A 23533-nucleotide genomic window follows, 5' to 3' on the forward strand; every position below is an offset into this window, starting at 1 on the left:
AGAGAAGTGGCTTATAGTCCACACGTTTTATAATGGCTTGTCATATACCACTAAGATGTCTGTTGATGCAGCTGCACTTGGAGCTCTAATGAACAAAAACTACACGGAGGCTTATGCTTTGATTGAGGACATGGCTCAGAATCACTACCAATGGACCAACGAAAGAGCCGTCACCACTCCTACTCCCTCTAAGAAAGAGGCAGGTATACACGAAGTCTCTGAATATAACCACCTTGCTGCTAAGGTTGAGGCATTAACACAAAAAATTGAAAAACTTAATGTTAATGCTGTCCCACCTTCTTCCGCATCCCCTCCTTGTGAAATCTGTGGTATAACTGGTCATATAGGTGTTGATTGTCAGTTAGGTAGTGCTGCCAACATTGAGCAACTGAATTACGCTCAATACAACCAAGGAATGAGGCCAAATCAAAAATTTTAAAAAAATCCTCAAGGTTCCTATGGACAAGCAGCACCACCTGGCTATACAAACAACCAGAGAGTGGCTCAGAAATCAAGTTTGGAGATTTTACTGGAAAATTGCATTGCAAATCAAAATAAAAATCTTCAAGAATTGAAAAACCAAACAGGATTTCTGAACGACTCTCTCTCCAAACTGAATACCAAAGTTGATTCCATCGCCACGCACACCAAAATGCTTGAGACCCAAATATCCCAAGTGGCCCAACAAGTGGCCACCTCTTCTCAAACACCAGGAGTCTTTCCTGGTCAGCCTGAAACAAACCCCAAAGCCCATGTCAACGCTATTTTTCTAGGGGGTAGTAAGATAGAAGAGACTGTTACTAAGGCCAAAAGTGTCAAGAAGGAGAATGTCAGGTGTCTAGGTAAGAATGGTGTGATAAAAAGTGAGAAACCGCTTGATAAAAACAAAGCCCTAACACCTTTAAGGCTTACTAAGCTCAACTTGGAGGCTCAATTCACTAAACTCTTTAACATAATTCGAAAGATTTGCGTTAAAATCCCCTATGCTGAAGCTTTGTCTCGTATGCCTCTATACGCCAAGTTTTTAAAAGAAATTTTTTCAAAAAAAAAGGCTATAGATCATAATGAAACAATAGCTTTGACAAAGGACAATAGTGCAATCATCAAGAAGCCACCTACAAAGCTTAGAGATCCAGGAAGTTTTGCCATCCCTTGTATGATAGGGAATGAAACCTTCAACCGAGCCTTGTGTGACTTAGGAGCAAGTGTTAGTCTGTTGCCCTTACCCCTCTTTACAAGGCTGAGGTTGGGCAAGCTAAACCCTACCGAAACAACATTGAAGTTAGCCGATCATTCTGATATCCATCCTGTCGGATATGTCGAGGACATCCCCGTTAAGATAGAAGGGATAGACATCCCAACTGATTTCATGGTGCTTGACATAGATGAGGACAATGTGTGCCCTATAATCTTAGGACGACCCTTTCTCGCCACTGCGGGTGCTATAGTAGATGTTCAAAACGGTAGGATTGTTTTCCAAGTGAGTAATGAGTTGATAGGATTTGAGTTGGAGAATTATATGAAAGGTCCCGCCCTTTATTCTTGTAATATGATTAAAGGTCATAATGTGAAGGAACGCTTATTAGCGCCATCTACACAACATGACCTCTTTGATCCATTCTAAGGACACTTTCTTATAACGTCAAGCTAATGACTATAAAGAAGCGCTTCGTGGGAGGCAACCCACGTATTTAACTGCTTTCGTTTTTGTTTTTAAGTTATTTTGTAGGTAATTGTCCGAAGGTGATTCAAGAAAACGAGAAAAATTTTGAGGCCCATGTCCAGAACCTTGGCACGGCTGTGCCAGACCTTGCCTATCCAAACCAGCATAAAATTCCAGAATGTTGGCACGGCCCGTGCTAAGGTTGGCACGGCCGTGCCCGACAACAGGTAAGGATAAACCCACCTTTTCATCTTCTTCTTCCCTCATTCTCCACCACAAACTCTCTCTCCATTTACACTTCTCTCAAAAAACCTCCATAACCATAGAATTTCAAAGCTTCCATATCTCCCCCAAAACCTAACCATTTCACATAATTTCTTCACCAAATCAATCACAAACCCATTTCAATCATAACCCATCAATCCAAAACAACTTTCCTCCATCCCTCCCAAATATCATCAAATTCGTAGCCCCCATTCACCTACCTAACAACCCACAAATTCTTCATCCATTCACCCAATCCAACTCATACCACTTACTCAAACCCCAACCCCATCACCCAACCAACCTTTTCTACTCAAAACATTTCCCAACACCCAACCCTCACCCAAAACACAAACGGTCAACCAAGGTTCCGGATAAATGGCATCTAGGAAAGGTGGAGCAAGCTCTTCCGGTGGACAACAACAAAAGAAGAAGACTCAAGCCATGAATCATGGCATAATCTTCAAGGACACCAAGCAAAGGGACAGGTATAAAATTCTTATCTCTAAACCTTTGCATCCTTGTCGATATCTAGATCCTTATACTTTGAGTGTGCTAGGACTAAGGGATAATTTGTTCAGCTTACTAGGAAATTTAGGATGGGTTGATATGCTTAGACCTATGAAGGGCTTCGAAAATTTCACTTATGAATTCTAAAGTTCTATTGAATTTACGAAGGATAAGGTGAATTTTGACAACCCCGATCATAGAGTCTCTTTCCGACTTTTGAATATGGATTACGAGATGTCTCTTGAAAATTTCTGCTTAGAGATGGACTTTGCAAATGCGGGGTTCATCCATGACTCTTGGAATCCAAATTTGAAGTCAGAACACTATGACCCCGCTCTCTTTTGGAAACGCATTACCGGGTTAAGGCAATACAATCCTCGCAACAACAAGGCTAGTAACATTCACAACCCCGTGCTTAGATACCTCCAGAGAGTCATGGCTTGTACCATTTGGGGAAGAAAAGAAGTAGGAACAACTAGGACAGACGAACTTTTTATGCTTTGGGCAATGCTTAGTACCAATCCCGTTAATACTTGTTTCTACCTACTTGACTACCTTTCCTCCATAGGAGCTAGACCTGACAATAGAGCTGAGATAGTAGTCAGTGGTATCATTACCTTCATCGCTAGAAAGTTTGGAGTAGGTGAGGAAGATGGGATAAATCCAATTGAGGGCAACAATAGACTTAATATTGAAACCCTTGTTGCTATGAACTTCATTAAGATTCACCCACCCATGACTTATGCACTTCAACTTCGCATACCACTATTATTTCTACTTCCTAACCCATCTCGGACTAACCCCGAGGTGGAGGAAAATTTGTTGTATGTTGGTGATGGATTACAGGTACATGAAGAGCATAATCAAGGTGAAGAAGAAGGTGCCCACATGCACCATGCAGAAGAGCCCCATGACCATAACGACAACAATGAAAGATGGGCATGGATGCAAACCGAGGTACAAAGGATAAGCACCGAGCAACAAAGGCAAGGTGTTGAATTATCTGGGCTAAGAAATGATGTCCTTCGGGGCAACCGCATATCCGAAGAAAATAACCAAATGCTTCGGAACATGATGCAACACTTACACCTTCAGGGCCCTCCCTATGGACCTCAATAACAATGTGAGCTTTCCTCTTCCTCTTTTTTTTTTCACCATATCTCTTCAATCTCTATCTCACTCTTCTACCTCTCCTTTTCTTTTATTTTTCTTTTATCTTGAATCATTGAGGACAATGCTTCTCCTAAGTGTGGGGGGAGCCTAATAAAGTGTCAGTAGTCGTAGTGTTTCCAAACTCCCTTGAACTTTATTCTTTTGTTCTGTTTTATTGTAAAAGGCATAGTTAAGTAGCTAATTTTTATTGAAAAAAAATCATGACACAAAAATTTTCATTGTCTCCTCTTATTTTGTTGATTCTTGTACATGAAAGCAAACTCTTGTGTTTCAATTGTGTACTATAAATAGAGTAGCTAGCCATCACTAAATATTCATCTTTACTTGGAATACAATAAGTGACAATTGCTTTTCAATAAAGTTCTTTTCCTTTCCTTTATTTTCCTGTCTTTTACTTTCATGCTTTCTCTCTTCTCCCCCATGTCTACGATGAACATGAGTGAGTAGACTTCTTCTTGTCTTGGGATTGTTGGATAAGTCTAAATGACATAATCCTAATCAAACCAAGCTCTAAGCCTTAATCTTATGTAACCCTAGTTTCTTATCTGAATTCACCGTCTTAACATGGATTAACCATTATCAAACTGTGGAAACGAAAGTGGAGGGTTTGATAATTGTTCGTCCATTATTTCAAATATCAATTCATAAAACGAAAGTGGAGCTTTGATATTCGAACAAGTGAATTCAGACAAGGATTGCAAAGTCAGCGAAATAGGCTTTGCAATCTTTGAGACATATAGTTTCGATCTTCAAGGGAACTAATAACAATCAATTCAGCGAAATAGGCTTGGTTGTTAGAGGAACCAAAATCCAATAGTAATCAAGTCAGCGAAATAGGCTTGGTTGCTAGAGGAACTTAAGAGAAACTGTCTTGAGAAATTAGGTCTAACATAACATTATAAGCTTATGGTTTCGGTTTGAGAAGGACTTGTTATTTAGATGAAACCAACGATCCCAAGGCTCTTTTATTATATTGCTTTCAACCGTTTAAAAACCCCCAATCTACAATCTCTTCTCTCTTCTAATCATCTCTAAAGGTTAATTAAATTGAACTACTCCCTGTCGGAACGATACTCTTTTATACTACTTCGGTAAGACCGTGCACTTGCGGTTTTATCTCATCATATTTCATGGTTGAGCATAGGTGGTTGGACTAAAATTGTCATTTCTATGCATTTCTGGAGTTGGAAATAGAGAGATAGGACTAAAACTGCAAAAAACATATAGTTTAGGGACTAAAACTTCATTAATATTGCTATGTTGTGAATTGCTTGTACTGTTTCTGTTGCTGTTGCATATTGATCAAGTTGCAGGTGTTGGTCTAAGTTGTAAAGTTGTAAGTTGTCTTTCCAAAGTATTGGAGTCTTAAGTTGTTAATGTTGTCTAAGTTGTTGAAGTCGTAGTTGAAGATGTTGTTGGTGACTGTTTATGTTCAGGTGTTTTGTGAGAGGTGGTGTACTCTTACGTTGTTGTTTATAAGAGGTGGTGTACTCTTACATTGTTGTAACGCCCTAGTCGTTGTTTTATTTATTTTTGATTTATTTAGAGTCTTTTATATGATTTTAAATAGTATTTGTTGATTATGTGGTGTGTATTATTTTATTATATAGTTTATTTCAATATTAATTAGAATAATATGTGAATTAATATTATTTTGGAGGTTGGGGAGTTAATTAGAAATTAATAGAATTAAGGGGGAGTAAATGAATTAAAGGGGAGTTATATTTTGGGGAGTTAGGAAAAGAGAAGTCAGAAAGCAGTTTACGTGAAAACAGAGTTTTGGGAGAAAAGGGAGAAGAGTCAAGTGAACCAGAATTGTTGTGCATTCGTTCGTCTGAATTAAGGTAAGGGTGAGGTTTGCTTCAGTAGAATAGATTTTGAATTTCTGATTTTGATTTAACAGGTTATTGGTAGAAATTGGGGATGTTGGGTTTAGGATGAATTATTGGGTTTTTGACTGAATTGAGTGTAGAGATTGTTGTTTTGATGTTAGAAATAGGTTCTGGGTGCATACAACAAGTTATTTCGTATCTATAAACTAATTTGGGGAGTGAAATTGAGAAAATTGGGATTTTGGAGAAAAACCTGCATTATGCCCGTACTGATGTTCATCGCTCGCCCCGGTGAGTAGCTTGTCTCGCCTCGCGAGTGAGCAACTTCATGGCTCGCCTCGCGAGCAGAACCACTCGCCATAGCGAGCAAGTGCCTGAGAGATCATGATTTTTGAATTGTTGTTATAAGTTGTATTTTTGTTAGTTTTGAGTGCCTAAATGATTTTAGAGAGGATTGGGACAATTTTTAGATTAAAAAGATGAATATGGAGCTTCGAAATGAAGATTTAGTGAGAAAAATGTCAAAACTCCCGAGAGCACCCCCTTTCTAATTCGCCTTGAGTTCGCCATGGCGAGTAACCCGTTTTCTTGTGTTCGCCATAGCGAGTAGAAGTACTCGCGAGGCGAGTTGCCCAGTATTTGAGTTGTTTGTTCTGTTTTGATGAATGTTGAATGATCTTGATGTCTGGGCATAATTATGATTAATTGTATATTTTTCTGGAATTGTTGGATTGATTATAATGATCTCTTGATGATTGTGATGTATGTTTACATTAATTAAATCATACATGTTGTTGAATTGTGGAGCTGTGAGTCATATATACATATATGCATTGTTGAGTTGTATGTAGATATACACAAGTGGAGTCAGTTGCATAAGCATATAAAGCGGGAGGGCTCTTGCCCGGGAACGCCTTGTCGTTCAAAGCGAGAGGACTCATGTCCTGGAACACTTTAATTGTTCAAAGCGGTGAGGGCTTATGCTCTGATGAATGCTTTAACCATTCAATATCCGGTGAGGGCTTCTGCCTTGTAAATTGGTACCACATGCATTGTCGTATTGTCGAGGAGTCTTAGCGGTGTTGTCGAGTAATTGCATGAGTCATTGTTGTTGGTTGTGAATACTATTGTTGTTGAGGTGTTGATTATGAAATATACATTTATATTGAATAATTATTGTTATGTTAGGGTGTTAGATTCAATTGATGAATTTATTATCTATATTTAATGTTGTGAATCTCACCCCTTCTGCTTGAAAATGTTGCCCTTCCTATGGGTAACTTGCAGGTGATCCTGAGTAGTAGGTGGTGGCTCAATGTCTAGGGCTCTGATACGTACGGGATGAGATTTCTTGTTTATTTTCATTCATATGTATCAATTTTTTGTAACATGTTGATGTAGCCCTTATTGTTGTTTGAATTACTTTGATGAGGCTTTCATGCCAAGATTTTATGGAGAATTAAACAGTTGATGTTTGTCGTTGTTTTTAATGAAAATATTCCGCTGCAAGGTTTTGGTGAAACTATTAAAGTTTGTTGTTCATTAAATAGTTTTATATTCTATTTAAGAAATTTTGAAAAGAAGTGTGACATGCCCGTTTGGGATATACTATGATGTATTATTTAATATTTTAATTACTTTGGGATAACGGGGTGTTACAGTTATTGTTTATAAGAGGTGGTGTACTCTTATGTTGTTGTTTATAAGAGTTGTTGTACTCTTACGTTGTTGTTTATAAGAGGAGGTGTACTCTTACGTTGTTGTTTTCAGGTTGACGTTGTCGTTGTTGAATCGTTGAAGTTGTTGTTGATGACACACCATGGAATATTAATGATTATGTTGTGTTTATATTATTATAAGATGATGAATATGTTGTTGCTTATGTTATTATAAGATGATGATTATGTTGTTCTTTATATTTGTTATGAAGCTAATAATTATTAGAATTTGATTGAATTATTAATGAAATATTATAAGAAGATTTAATGTTATTAATTAATGAAGTTTAAGTTGTTAAATGTTTTTGATGAATTATATGCTTATTATTATTGAATGTGAAATCTCACCCCTTCTGCTCAGAAATGTTGCTCTTCGTATGAGTAACTTGCAGGTGATCGAGTTTAAGCTGCTATTAGATTGATGTCGTGAGTGGACTATCTCTCACATGTGTCTTTAGGTGCTCTGATACGTAACGGGATGAGAACTTTGTTGCATTCTTTTCTATTCCTTACGTATTACTTTATGAAGATTATGACTATATTTTTAGACTGGATTATTATGAGATATTTTATGATAAGGCCTCCGTGCCAAAGACTATTTAGATGTTGAAATAAATTCTGCTGCAAAGCATTGAATATTTTGTTATTGAATTTTGATGGATAATTAGTTAATTATTCCGTTTATGATTTTTATGAAAAGAAGTGTAGCATTCCGTTTATGTGGAAAACTCTGATTATTTAAATGAAATTTTTATGTTGGGAAAACGAGGTGTTACAGTTTCTCCTATTTATTTCCTCAACCCTCTTTATTTTATTTCCACTTATTCCACTAAACTCTTCTAAATTCCAAAACAGCCCCCCACAACTTAGTATTATTTTATTTTCAAATCTTATTCCATTAAATAATAAAATAAACTACTTAATAAATCAACAACACACCACATAATCATTTAAATCACATAAATCATATAAATAGACTCTAAACCCAATAAAATAATCAAATAATTAAATAGGGCGTTACAATAACAAGGTATTAAAAATTGTCAATTGGATATGCTTATATTTGTTCAAGTGTGTAGGACCATAGACAAAAATTTAGTGTCTACTTAAAGTATAGGTTCTGGAAGAACAAACGAGAGCAGTGGAATCAACAAGAAGAAAGGTTGAAGCATCTGAAGAAAAGTGCTCCTGAAGTGTTGACGTCATCAGAAGCAAGTTCATCATAAGCAAGTTCATCATAAGCACCTCATCAGAAACAACATCACCAGAAGCTGAACATCATCAGAAGCTGTGAGAATTAAAGCTTCAAAGGTTGTTCAAAGGATTTAATCACGCCTAGCATTGGATTTAATCAACGGCTAATTCAAAAGGATTTGAAGGAATTAGATGCTTGCTCTTTGAAAAGCATTGACAAAGTACAATTGTATGAAGTGTACAACCACTACCTCTACTACTTTGTTTGTATCTCTGCTATAGGACAAGAATAATAGATATGCATGCAATGATATTCCTTCATACTTGGAATGGATTTGAAATTGATCCTTCATAAGACAATAACCATATCAGGAAAAATATCATTGGTGCTTGATCAAAGCTTCAAACGACTCTTTTTGATGTGTTGGCAATTCACAACGTCTCTGTCACACCTTTATATAAAGGAGTGAAGACTTAGAGAATTGTAAGACTCTACAACAATTAACAAGCGCCAAAACTCTGCTGAAATTGTTCTGCATCAAAAGTTCACTTAGAATTTCTTATCAAAGTTCATATCTTAGAAATTCTACAGTCTTAAGAGTCTATATCTGATTTGTATTGTGATCACCACTGATTGTATATCAAGTGTTTAACCTCAAACAATTTTCTTTGTAATTCTGTTTGAATAGAAGTCTCTTGCAGTTGTGCTTGAGCATAGGAAGTCTCTTAATTGTGTTCAGGAGCATAAGAAATCTCTTGCAGTTGTGCTTGAGTAGTTTGAAGTCTCTTGCTAAGTTTAACAGTGAGCAATTGTAATCAAATATTAAATTTTAGTGAACTCTCCTTGGAAGTGCAAGGGGGACAGGACTGACTTCCGGTTTGTGGAAGGAACCTATATAATTGCTTTGTGTCTTTCTTCTCTCTCTCTCTCTCTCTCTCTCTCTCTCTCTCTCTCTCTCTCTGTGTGTGTGTGTGTGTGTGTGTGTGTTTTATCCGCTGCATTTAGAATCTGAACAATACTTCAGAAGTTGAACTCTATCTGCTTTTGATCAGTGATTTCAGTAGGAGAAAACGAAGAAAAAGTAAACAAAATTCAATCCCCCTTCTTGTGTTTTTCTTAGCTTCATCGCGTTCGTCTTATTCGTTTCTTCAGCTAATCTGGATAGCTTGTGTCTGGGTCATTCGGAAGGAACGGAACAACAAATTTTTTCATCAGAAGATTACAGACTCTCACACCTTAGCCGACAAGTTTAAATTTCTATCTTTAGAATGACTAAACGTAAGTTTGCAAACCTTTGTTTTTAGTTATTGTAAGAGTTAACTTAAAATCAGATTTATGCAGAATCGTGGCACGATGGCTAGGCAACGTGGCACGATTGGAGGTTTCAAGTTTGAGGCAAAGCACTGGAAAAATTGTGGCACGATGGTGTGCTGGCAGCGAAAAACAGAAACATATTTTGGGTGCAGATTTGTTCCAAATTTTAAGAGATACTTTTACTATAAATATAGACCGTGTATCAAAGGAAACTTTGAGAGAGATAGAGGGGGCTGAAACAAGGGTTTAGAAAGGCAACAACAAATCTAGGGTTTGTATAGAGTTTGTCTCTTTGGAACAAACACTAGGGTTTGAGGGTTGATTCACCTTGGAAAAAACACTAGGGTTTGAGGGTTGATTCACCTTGGGAAACACTATTGGGAAATATGGTGGACAAGGCCAGGAGTGCCATTGTCTTGTGCCTCGGAGATAAAGTTTTGAGAGAAGTAGCAAAGGAACGAACTGCGGCATCTATGTGGGCAAAGTTGGAATCTTTGTATATGACAAAATCTTTGACTCATCGGCAATTCCTAAAGCAACAACTCTACTCATTCAGGATGGTGGAGTCAAAGACCATCATGGAGCAACTTACAGAGTTCAACAAAATCCTTGATGACTTGGAGAATATTGAGGTGCAACTTGAGGATGAGGATAAAACTATACTCTTGTTATGTGCTCTATCGAAATCTTTTGAATCGTTCAAAGGTACCATGCTCTATGGCAAAGAAGGCACTGTTACCTTGGAAGAAGTTCAAGCGGCTTTGAGAACCAAGGAGTTGACCAAGTCCAAGGACTTGAGAGTTCATGAACACGGTGAAGGCCTAAGTGTCTCAAGAGGGAATGGTGGAGGTAGAGGTAACCGGAGAAAGAGTGGTAACAAGTCAAAGTCTGAATGCTTTAACTGTCACAAGATGGGTCACTTCAAGAAGGATTGTCCGGAGATTAATGGTAACTCCGCACAAATTGTCTCTGAGGGTTATGAGGATGCAGGTGCTCTGATGGTGTGGTGTTGTTTGGAGGATGAAGAAGGTGATGTGTCTCACCTTGGGATGGATGCCTAGTGGAGCGGTGGTGTAACGCCCTAGTCGTTAATTTATTTATTTTGGATTTATTTAGAGTCTTTTATGTGATTTTAAATAATATTGGTGATTTATGTGGTGTGTTATATTTTATTATAAGGTTTATTTTAATAATAATTAGATTAAGTGAGAAATTAGTATTATTTTGGAGTGTAGGGAGTTAATTAATATTTAATAGAATTAAGGGAGTTTAATGAAAAGGAAGGGAAGTTACTTTTTGGTGAGTTAAGAAAAGAAAGAGTCAGAAACGTTTTACGTGAAAAACTGTCAGTTTTGGGAGAAAAGGGAGAGAAGAGCAAGTAGAGCCAAGTTCATCAATTTATGTGCATTTCTTTCTGCAATTCTAAGGTAAGGGTGAGGTTTGCTTCATTAGTATAGATATTGAATTCTGATTTTGATTTTAACCGGTTTATGATAGAATTGGGAAAATTGGGTTTTTGATGAATTAATGGGTTTTGAGAGTAGGAACGGTTGTATTGATGTTAGAAATGGGTTCTGAGTGCATACAACATTTCATTTCATATCTGTAAACTAATTTGGGGAGTGAATTGGAGGAAAATGGGATTTTTGGGAAAAACCTGCATTCTGCCCGTACAGAAGTTCATCGCTCGCGTCGCGAGTAACCTTGTTCGCCAAGGCGAGTGAGCAACTTCATAGCTCGCCTCGCGAGTGAGACAACTCGCCGTGGCGAGTGCCCGTGAGAAATTCTAGGTTTTTCAATTGTTGTTATAAGCCGTAATTTGGTTAGTTTTGTGTACCTAGATGATTTTAGAGAGGACTGGAGCAAGTTTTAGATTAAAAAGTTGAATAGGGAGCTTAGAATTGAAGATTTAGTGAGAAAAATGTCAAAACTCCCGAGAGCAGCCTTTTTCTGTTCGCCTTGAACTCGCCATAGCGAGTGACCCTTTGTCGTGAGTTCGCCACATCGAGTAGAAGTACTCGCGAGGCGAGTTGCCCAAACTTTGAGTTGTTGGTTCTGTTTTGATGATTGTTTATTTATCTTGATGTTTAAGCATGGCTATTATAAATGGTGTATTTTTCTGGGATGTTTGGATTGGTTATAATGATTTGTTGTTGGCTGGAATGTATGCTTCCATTTAATTAAGTTATACATGATGTTGCATTTTGGAGTGGTGAGTCATATACATATATATGCATTGGTTGAGTTGTATGTAGATATACACAAGTGTGTCAGTTGCATAAGCATAAAAGCGGGAGAGCTTCGGCTCTGGAACGCCTTGTCGTTCAAAGCGGTGGAACACTAGTTGTTCAAAGCGGTGTTTAGCGGTGAGGACTTATGTCCTGAAAATGAATGCTTTAACCATTCAATTAGCGGGAGAGCTTCGGCCCTGATTATGGTACCACATGCATTGTAGAGGAGTCTAGTGGAGGTGTCGAGTGTTGCATGAGTTGCAGTTATTGGTCTTAAATTACCGAATGTTGTTGATATTAATAATGATGATATTATATATGTTGATGAATTATTATTATGATAGGGTGTTAGATTCAAATTGATGAATTATTTATCTATATTTTATTGTGAATCTCACCCCTTCTGCTTGAAAAGGTTACCCTTTCTATGGGTAACTTGCAGGTGATCCTGAGTAGTAAGTGGTGGCTCAAAGTATCTAGGGCTCTGATACGTGGGATGGGATTTAATGTTACCTTTATTCCTATGTATCAATTTTGAATATTGCTGATGTAGCCCTATGGTTGATGAATTTCTGTTGTTAGGCTTTTATGCCAAGATTATTTGTTGGAGAATAATTATGTTGGATGTTGTTATTATTTAAGTTGAAAAATATTCCGCTGCAAATTTAATAATAATTTTGAAGGATGTTTATTAAATAGATTTTATATTCTATTTAAGAAATTTTGAATTAGTAGTGTGACATGCCCGTTTGGGATTTACTGATCTGATGTTGAATTATTATTTATTAAATTGATTTTGGGTAACGGGGTGTTACAGGTGGTCGTCTGGAGAGACGTTAAACACTCAACATCAGCCTGGAGGGGCGGTGGTAAAAATACTCATGATCTACCTGTTGAGGTGGAGTTTCAAGGTTGAAGACATAGTGAGATGTACGCATTTGCTAGTTGAGGTAGAGTACGCTCAGCGTGAGGTGGAGTTGAACACACTGGTAATGGTACGACTATGGAAGACCTTGGGTGCTATGCTCTATGGTGAGGAAGGGATTTCTTCATGAGGTTGAAGAATGTATAGCACGACTTGCGGGATTACTCTAAAAGAAGGCCAAGGGTGATTGGATGCAAGGTGACCTTCAAGGAAGCGGGAGATGTCCTGCATTGAAGATGTTATGGTGAATGCTTGTGGGACTACCTAAAATTCCTAGCGTAGTTGGACTGCAAGTACTCTTCGAGAAGACGGAAGACGCTCCGATGGCTGAAGAGGTTAAGGTGAATGCTTGTGGAGCTACCTAAAATTCCTAGTGTAGTTGGACTGCAAGGACCTTTCGAGAAGGCGGAAGACATTCCGAGGGCTGAAGGGGTTATGAGGTGTAAACTTGTGGAGCTACTTGGTGTAGTGGGAAGCAAGGGAAAGATCAGCAAGGTGGTTGATGATTGACATCATCACTGATTTGAAGTCAAAGTGGAGAATTGTAAGAGTTAACTTAAAATCAGATTTCTGCAGAATCGTGGCACGATGGCTAGGCAACGTGGCACGATTGGAGGTTTCAAGTTTGAGGCAAAGCACTGGAAAAATCGTAGCACAATGGGATCGCATCGTTGCACGATGGTGTGCTGGCAGCGAAAAACAGAAACATATTTTGGGTGCAGATTTGTTCCAAATTTTAAGCGATACTTTTACAATAAATATAGACCTTATATCAGAGCAAACTTTGAGAGAGATAGAGGGGGCTGAAACAAGGGTTTAGAAAGGCAACAACAAAACTAGGGTTTGTATAGAGTTTGTCTCTTTGGAACAAACACTAGGGTTTGAGGGTTGATTCACCTTGGGAAACACTATTAGGATTGAGTCTCTTGGTTACGGGAAGAGGTTGGGACTTTGGGTAGAATTAGGCGGGAGACTTATTCTTGTAACCCATTGATTTCTCTTTGTAACGTTACTCATCATATAGTGGATCGGAGAGCTGCTCTCTCCCCCAGACTAGGTCAATTTGGACCGAACTGGGTCAACAAATTCTTTTGTGTTCTTCTCTTCTTTGTGTTCTTCTCGCCGTTGTTTTCTACTTTTGGCTTGTATTTATAACTTCCATACATTTTGTTTTGGTTGCCTGATTATCCCTTGCTCCACACATCAAGTTTGTTATTGGTGTGATTTTCATCGAATTCACAACAGTTATCATGACTGGTGGTTGCACCCTTTGATATGTATGGGTGTGGATGTAGTCTTCTTGTTATGTACTTTTTATTTTGGTGTTTGTTGTCTATACACCTATGATCTAACATTGAACTTTTTGGTGGTGATTCTCTTTTGCACACTTTATACGGGTTGAATCACCAGAGTTAATCTATATATTCCATTTTGACTTGTTAAAATAAAGTGTTATTTTAATTAATTTCATTTTCTTCTTCCCCGAGTTAAAGTTTCAAAAAGATAGATATATGATTTTTATCAATGATATTCTCAACTTACTTACTCTACACTACACACATGGGTTGTCTGAGTATCATCATCTAAGTTATCAAAATGGAGCAACAATCTAATAGAAGATTTTGAATTTGACGATCTGTATAGCCAAAATGAGAAAGCTGTCTAGTGGTGTGTGAAACTATACTTTGTTACTTATACATTGTCAAGATTTAACACACACATACTTTGAACATTCAGTACAATATAGCGATAGCAACGTGTAGTTCATTCACCTATTATTAGTGTCATTATTTACATGAAGGAAAACTTGGCATCCCAATACTATGATGGTATTGACAATGTTGCACTAATCTCTTGGACACAATCAATGTGGCTATTGCTGTTAGTGGAACACATAGGGTTAGATCTATTCATTTTCAATGTCTTTACTAAACAAAAGAAGCTTTAATTTGTAACTTTACACTATTTAACTATGTAGGATGTGGACTTAATTAATAATAAATTAAATTAATGTAACCAAAAAACCCTAAAATAAGTTTGACATTAAAGTAGCAATCGATGAATGAGTTTAAAAACTATATATGATAGTGTAAAAAGTTTTAGACAAATCCAATCATTTTATTGGTGAAAAATGATATTTTCTAAATTATCAGAATTGCATTTATGATCTTTTATGCCATTTTAAAAATATTCTTTTACATATAATAATTAAAAATATTTGTCTACACGCACCCTTTGAATGGCCCATTTCATTTGCTATCAATTAATTTCTGCCAAATTGAGTGAGTCCTGTGTTTAAAACACTTCTCAAAAACTTCTTTTTAGTTTTTAAAAATTTGAAAATTAAAAACTTTTTTGCTAAACTATTTTTAAAATTACAGTTTTGAAAACTGTTTTGAATTTTTTTAGTTTTGGAAACTAAAACTAAAACATGTAAAAGGATAACTATTGTTAGAAGAGGACTTGTATATTTTAAAAACTGAAAACAAAAATTATTTCAAACAGGCTCATATGTCTCGTACTATTTTGGTTTCTTAAACAAATATTGAGGCTCTTGTAAAAAAACAAAAATTACCTTTGCAAATATATAAGATTTAGATTTTATACAATATTCACAGGTAAAATGGTATTACATCATGTATAAGTTTCTTTTTCACCATTAAATCAAAATGTCACATCATGTTTCAATGGTAAAACTAGCTTATGAATGATACAAGACATATTTCACTAGTACTCCATAAAATTGGCCTAAGATTTAGGTCACTCAATCTCTTTCCCTAATCCATTGAACTTGCACAAATTGTTTTTATCATGTGGTCAAAAGCTAAACTTTATGATTCGTAGTGCCAAAATAACTTCATAATTACTCATGTACACACAAAATTACATTTTTTCATTCCTAACCACAATAACACCTATATATAGCATAAGCAATTGAAAAAGAGAGGTAGAGAAAAGATGGAGTTTGTAACTTTATCAGAAGTTCTTGATGTACTCACTTCAATAATATTTGCTATATGTCTTTGCTTGCTCACAACACTAACAATTTTTTGGTGGATTTTACCTAATCAAAAATTTCAAAACCTTAGAAGATGTGGATTTGATGGGCCAACCCCAAGTTTTCCACTTGGAAACATCAAAGAGATGAAAAGGAATAAAAGCCTTAAATCTTCTTTTTCTTCTTCATGTGAGTCCATGGCCTTAGATATTACCCATGACATCCACTCTACCATTTCTCCTTATTATTCTTCTTGGCAAAAATCTTACGGTAAGCTAATAATATCTTTTTTCTTTGTGTTTTTTTGCGCTATTTCGCTGTTTTTGGTTGACAAATTTGTACATTTTATAACTCTTGACAAATCTTAGTGATCTGGATTGTGGATAGTTTTTTTGAATTATATTTTGTTGCCATTTTCAAAACACAAATCTCATTTTACAAGCCATGATTTAGGGTGTGTTTGTTTTAGCTTTAAAAAAAAATAGATTTTGTGTTAGAAAAATCTAGAGATTTTGAAAAAAATCTGAAGCTATTTGTGTTTGTTAAGTATAAAAAAATCACTTTTACAAAAAAAATGATTTTCAACTAGTTCATATCAGACCTCCTTATGTTTGAATAAAATATATTTTGAGAAAAACTAATCCTAATAGTTTTTCATTTTAAAGTTAAAATAGATTTTTTTTGATAAAATGATTTTTCTAAAAATCCTAAACAAAAACATAAAAATGATAAAATTGATTTTTTTTTACAAAAAAAAATTCAAAACAAACGGGGCCTTTATTGAATAATGAGTATGTATATCAAAGGAAATTAGAGGCAAAAAAAAAAATAAACCATCTCCTTTTGTCGCCAAAATTGAAGACAAACTTCTATTTTTTTTTTTGTTAATAACTTTTGTATTTAAATTATTTTTTCTATGTGATTGATTATGTTGAACAAAATTCATTGTTTTTTGGTTTGTAGGGAAAGTTTTCATATATTGGTTGGGGACAGAGCCATTTTTATACATTACAGACCCTGAATTCTTGAAGAAAATGTCCACAAAGGTTTTGGCCAAGACATGGGGAAAACCTAGTGTGTTTAGAAAAGACAGGGATCCCATGTTTGGAAATGGTTTGGTCATGGCTGAAGGCAACAAGTGGGTACATCATCGACATATTATAGCCCCAGCATTTTCTCCACTTAATCTTAAGGTGCAACTCTCTCTCTCTCTCTCCCCCTTTCTCCCCAGGAGTTTCTCCACTTTTAATCTTAAGATGCAACTCACTCACTCACAATATATATACTATCTCCACTATTTACAAAAACAATTGTTTTTTTAGGTTCATTGAATAATTTATGTATTCGGTTTAAAATATAGACTAGATACATGAATTTTTCAATGAATCTAAAAAATCAATTGTTTTTTATCATTAGGATATATTTTAATGCGGTAAAAACTAATTTGTTGACTTTTTTTTTAATTGATCAATATTAATATTACTCCCTTCGTTTCACAAATAACAATACATGTCACTTATTCCTGTGAGCTTAGCTCAGTTGGTAGGGATATTGCATATTATATGTAGGGGTTGGGGTTCGAATCCCGGACACTCCACTTCTTCACAATTTAATTGTGTGAGCTCTAATCACTAGGCTACTTGACAAAAAAAAATAAAAAATACACGTCACTTTTGAGAAATTTACACATACCAAGAAATCAAATACTCCCTCCGTCCCTAATTATAAGACCTTTTTGAGAATTTTTTTGTCCCTTTTTATAAGACCTCTTTGTTATTTCCAACTACATTAATTATTTCTTTACATACATGCCCATATTTATTATACATCTTTTTCTTTAATCAGCAATAAGTAGCATATGGAAAACATAAACTAATTCTCTCTCTTAAGGATAAAATTGTAAAAACAATAGTGATTACAAACAACTTTAATACAAATATCCGCTTTCTTAATTCCCGTGATTTTAGCAAAAGGGTCTTATAATTAGGGACGGAGGGAGTAAGTTTTATTATTTTTGATGAAATTATATGTGTTTTTTTCTATAATACCCTTAACCATTTATTATTTCATTCTATTTTTTCTCTTTCTACATAAATAGATAAGGGTATTATTGACAAACCAATAATTAATATTGCATTGAAATTTAAAAGTGACAAGTAATATGAAACAAAATTATTCTCAAAATTTCTTCTAAAAACTAATTATTTTTAAAATTTGTAAAAAATGAAAAATCTTCAAACGAATTTTTTAGGGGTTTAAAACAAAATATTGGTATATCTAACTTCATTCTCTTCAAAAAAACTTTGTCAAAAAACATTTTTGATGAATAACTTTTTTTAATAATTATTGTAAATCCTGTAGAGAATGGCAATAATGATGGTTGATTCCACGAAGAAAATGATAGAAAGTTGGATTTCCCAAATAAACTCTGGCCACTTCGAAATCGATGTTGAAAGAGAGATCGTAACCACTGCTGGAGAGATCATAGCAAGAGCAAGCTTTGGAATGGGAGATGAAAATGGAAAGAAAGTGTTTGATCAACTAAAAACTTTGCAAATGACCCTTTTTAAGACCAATAGATATGTGGGTGTCCCATTTGAGAAAATTTTCAATATCAAGAAAACACTAGAGACCAGGAAACTTGGTGAAGAAATTAACAAGCTCATGTTTTCCATCATAGAAGCTAGAATGAATTCAAATGATAAGATACAACATCAACAAGATTTGTTAGGTCATTTGTTAAAAGAAAATAATGGGACTTATGGACAGTTGAACAAGGCATTAACAAAGAAGGAATTGGTTGATGAGTGCAAGACATTTTTCTTTGGTGGATATGAGACCACATCACTTTCAATCACATGGACTTTGCTGCTTCTAGCTTTGCATGAAGATTGGCAAAACCAATTGAGAGATGAAATTAAAGAAGTTGTTGGCAAGGAAGAACTTGATATCAATTTTCTTGCTGATTTAAAGAAGGTAATTTCAAATCAAAATTTTGAAGTTGAGTAAATTAAAATGGGGCTAATTGTTAAAATGGCCCTACTTTAATCCTTCCTTTTGATTGTGAGTTTGAAATGAGATTATTTTTTTTGGTGGTCGGGGTTCGAATCCCGGACCTTGCATATATTATGCATTGTCCATACCAGTTGAGCTAAGCTCACAAGGACAATCTAAAATGAAATTGACGGTTGTGTTTGAACTTGTGAGATCGTCTCTTCAAATTTAAATATTTTATTTATATCAAAATTCAAAAAAAAATATTAATTCCAACTAAAGTCATGTTTTATATATATATAAGGGTTAAATCAGTAAATAGTCTCCCTAAATATACCAACATTTAATTTTAGTTCCCCTAAAATATTATTTAGGTTTTTAGTCCCTCTCAAATTTTTCATCTATGAAATTAGTCCCTGCTCTAGTGTAATACTCAATGTAGAGCAGGGACTAATTTTATAGTTGAAAAATTTTAAAGAGACCAAAAACCTATAGAAAATTTTATGGGACTAAAATCAAATGTTGTATATTTAGAAGTAGTATTTTCTTATTTAACCCTGAATATAATTTAGAAAATATATGGTCTTATATGTAACTTTTACATGCAGATGAAATGGGTGAGGAGTGAAGCACTTAGACTCTACCCACCATCTCCAAATGTGCAAAGGCAAGCTAAGGAGGATATTCGAGTAGATAATATAAAGGTGCCTAAAGGGACCAACATTTGGATTGACGTTGTAGCAATGCACCATGACATGACATTATGGGGGAATGATGCAAACAAGTTTAAACCAGAGAGGTTCATGAATGATGCCAATGGGGAATGCCACCACACAATGGGGTACTTGCCTTTTGGTTTTGGAGGGAGAGCATGTATTGGTAGGAACTTGATCTTCATGGAGTATAACATAGTGTTAACCCTACTTCTTACTAAGTTTAAGTTTAAACTCTCCCCTAGTTATCATCATTCTCCTACTATCATGTTGTCTCTAAGACCCACTTATGGAATTCCTCTCATAGTTCAACCATTGTAGAACGTTATATTTTATCAAATAAGTAAATGTATCCCTCCTCTCTTGCTACTTTTGTTATTTAAGTAGAAATTATATATATCCTCTTTATATTAACTAAATTAGGGACAGAAAAAAAAAGTAGAACAAAATGCAGCATGTTGCTCAAGAAATCATTTTCTTGCTTCATGTTAAAACACTTTGTGTACAATACTATTTATTTTACTCTTGTAGCACTTCTAAATAATAAAAAAAAAATAGAGACTTTTAAAAACCTAGAGAAATTAAGATTGCACAAGTTCTTATGTCTTTGTTTATTAGATTTCATAAAAGTTTCTAGTGTATTCCATCATTCTCCTAGAGTTGGAGAGGAGACTAGTTTTTGAGTCAATATTTTCTTCATGGTCAAGATATGGTGAAAGATCAGCAACATTCAAGTTTTGAGAATCCTAAATCTCCTAGTAGTTCTAGCTTGTAAGAGTTGTCATTGATCTTTCACATAATTCTGAATGGACCATCAACTCTTAATGATAACTTGACATTTTATTCATTAGAAAATCATTCCTTTCACAAGCGAATCCATTTTAATTCTCTTTTTTCCATGTATATAATTTGCCATGTTTGTCTCACTGATTCATATACATTGAATTTCGTTTCTCAATTTTCTTACGAACTTGCTCATTCAACATTTTGATTTCAAATGCTCTATGTTTTGTATGTACATTATATTGTTGACTACTATTTGAAGGATTAATATGTGTAAGGTGTAGGATATGCATATGAGTTTACTTGGTATGCAAGTAATTGTAATAAGGCTATATATATGAGTTTACTTGGTATGCAAGTAATTGTAATAAGGCTATATATAGCCAAGTTCATTAAGAAATAATACATGAGTGTGATTTTACCAAGGGAGAGGGAGAGGGAGAAGTCAGTTACTAGTTACGGTGGTTTTCAAAACATTTACGGTGGTTTCAACCCTCCTTCATCTTCTACCTTGCAATTATGACAGAATCTTCATCGTTTCTTCAACCTGCAACACCAAAATATGATGGTTTCTATGATCATTGGTCCATGTTGATGGAAAACCTTCTTCGTTTCAAAGAATATTGGAACCTGATTGAACATGGAGTCACAGTTGCACATGCAAACGCAACACTGGAGCAGAGAAAGCTTGCAGATGAAAGCAAGCTTTGTGATCTAAAAGCAAAGAACTACCTCTTTCAATCCATAGACTGATCAATTATGGAAAGGCTAAACTGCATTTTTCACCCCCTATGTTTCAAAATGTTGCAATTTTGGCCCCGTATTAAAAAAAAAATAGCAATTTTGGCCCCTTTCATCCAAAAATTGTTGAGAAGACGCCACGTGTCCCAAAAAAAAGGGGCCATAATTGCAACTTTTTGTAAAGATAAGGGGTCAAAAAGCATATTTCCCTTATGTTAGGAGGTCAAAAGAGCATATTTCCCTAAACATAGGGGGTCACTTTTGCCATTTTTTTTAATAGGGGGCCAAAATCGCAACATTTTGAAACTTAGAAGGCGAAAAGTGAAGTTTAGCCTTATGGAAACTATCCTTATTCGTGAAACTGCAAAAGACATATGGGATTCCATGCGCAGGAAGTATCAAGGCTCAATAAAGGTAAAACATGCTCAATTGCAAACTTTACGCAGATAATTTGAAGTTCTTGCTATGAAAAAAGGTAAAACAGTGAATGAATATATCTCAAGAACTCTTGCAATTGCTAACCGTATGACTGCACATGGTGAAAGATTAGAACAAACTGTGTGACTGTAGAGAAATTTTTAAGATCCATGACCTCAAGATTCAACTACATTGTGTGTTCAATTGAAGAATCAAATTACGTTACAACAGTCACCATTGATGAGTTGCAGAGCAGTCTTCTTGTTCATGAGCAAAGAATGCAATCTCAAAACAAGCATTGAAAGTTTATGGAAGAGGAAGACAAGGCAAGGAGTTTATTGAATGCTTCAAATGTCACAAATTAGGTCATTATGAAAGTGAATGTCCTAGTTGGGGAGAAAATGATGCAAACTATGCAGCATTTGATGATACTGAAGAAATGCTTCTCATGGCACAACATCAAAATCCAGTTCAGGCCAAAGATGAGGTATGGTTCTTAGATTCATGATGTAGTAATCATATGGTAGGATCTAAAGACTGGTTGTTTGATATTGATGATAGCTTTTGATCCTATGTGAAGTTAGGAAATGATTCAAAGATGCATGTTAAGGGAATGGGTAACCTGAAATTGTTAATTGGAGGAGTTGTTCAGGTAATATCATATGTGCATTATTTGCCAAGATTGAGTAACAATCTTCTAAGTGTAGGTCAGCTTCAACAAAAGAATCTCACTATTGTGTTTCAGAAGGATTCTTTTAAAGTGTTCCATGAAGAAAAGGGATTGATAATGTCTACACAGATGTCTTCAAATAGAATGTTCATCATATATGCACCTGTTATTATCCCTATGTGTTTGAAGACATCAAGCATGAATGAAACTAAGTTGTGGCATGATAGATATGGACACTTGAGCTATAAAGGTTTGAATACCTTAATAAAAAAGGAAATAGTGAGAGATTTGCCTATATTGAAGGAAGAAACTAATTTTTGCTCTGATTGCATGATGGGTAAGCAACATAGAGAATTAATCCTTAAGAAAGCTAAGTAGAGATCTACAAAGAAGCTTGAGTTGATTCACATTGATGTGTTTAAGAAGTTTGAAGTTGTTGTTGAGGGTGAGTCTGGATGTAAGATTCAATGTTTGAGAATTGATAGAGAATGAGAGTTTACTTCTAATGAGTTTAATAACTTCTGCAGCAGTCGAGGCATCAAGAGACAGTTAACAATTGCTTACACACCTCAACAAAATGGTGTCTCAGAGAGAAAGAACAAGACACTGATGAATATAGTGAGATGCCTGCTTAATGGAAGAAGTGTTCCTAAGATGTTTTGCCCTGAAGCTGTCAAATGGGAAACCTATGTAATGAACAGAAGTCCAACGCTATCAGTCAACAATATTACTCCAGAAGAAGCATGAAGTGATATGAAACCCACAGTAAAACACTTCAGAGTTTTTGGTTGCTTAGCATTTGTTCATGTTCCATATGTGAATAGAAAGAAACTGGATAGCAGAAGCACAAAATGTGTTTTACTTGGTGTCAGTGAAGAATCCAAAGCCTATAAACTATATGATCCAGCATCAAAGAAAATCATTGTTAGTAGAGATGTGGTATTTGAAGAATCAAAAGGTTGGGATTAGGATGAGAAAACCAGAACTAGAATGATAGAAATGGAAGATAACTATGAAAATGGTGATGATAGCAATAATGAAGTCACTAGTGATGAGGAAAATGTGAATGGTGATGAAGAGCATACCAACAGTGAACCATCAAACAATGATAGCACATATGAAGAAGGTTCTAAAGCTGAAAACCATGATGAACCAAATAACAAAAGAACAAGAAATGAGCCTAGATATCTGCATGATTATGCTACTGGTCAAAAGCTAGATGAACAAATAGAACAACATAATCTAGCTGTGTTTGGTACCAATAGTGATCCTGTCATTTATGAAGAGGTTGTGAAGCATAAAGAATGGAGAAAAGAAATGGATCAATAGATTGAATCCATTGAGAAGAAAAATACATGCGATCTCACCAGTTTACCTTCTGGAGCCAAGATA

At 35.4% G+C, this 23533-nt stretch overlaps 1 protein-coding gene across 1 annotated transcript; it reads left to right on the plus strand.

Moving 5' to 3' along the window:
* Positions 1–15688: 15688 nt before the first annotated feature.
* On the plus strand, positions 15689–19893 carry LOC25479755 (cytokinin hydroxylase). Its single transcript, XM_013587816.3, has 4 exons — positions 15689–16093; positions 16787–17016; positions 18185–18799; positions 19426–19893. Exons 1-4 carry the CDS (start codon positions 15784–15786, stop codon positions 19849–19851), a joined length of 1581 nt encoding a protein of 526 aa, XP_013443270.1. The 5' UTR covers positions 15689–15783; the 3' UTR covers positions 19852–19893.
* Positions 19894–23533: the final 3640 nt, after the last annotated feature.

Source organism: Medicago truncatula, chromosome 6 (assembly GCF_003473485.1).
Source record: "Medicago truncatula cultivar Jemalong A17 chromosome 6, MtrunA17r5.0-ANR, whole genome shotgun sequence".
Taxonomy (NCBI): Eukaryota; Viridiplantae; Streptophyta; class Magnoliopsida; order Fabales; family Fabaceae; genus Medicago; species Medicago truncatula.

What these genes read in the sequence shown, in the direction of transcription:
- LOC25479755 (XM_013587816.3), top strand. Translation starts at nt 15,784, where the DNA reads ATGGAGTTTGTAACTTTATCAGAAGTTCTTGATGTACTCACTTCAATA. An exon ending in TTTCTCCACTTAATCTTAAG is followed by an intron (nt 17,017 to 18,184) that starts GTGCAACTCTCT and finishes TAAATCCTGTAG; the next exon opens with AGAATGGCAATAATGATGGT. An exon ending in TTCTTGCTGATTTAAAGAAG is followed by an intron (nt 18,800 to 19,425) that starts GTAATTTCAAAT and finishes TTTTACATGCAG; the next exon opens with ATGAAATGGGTGAGGAGTGA.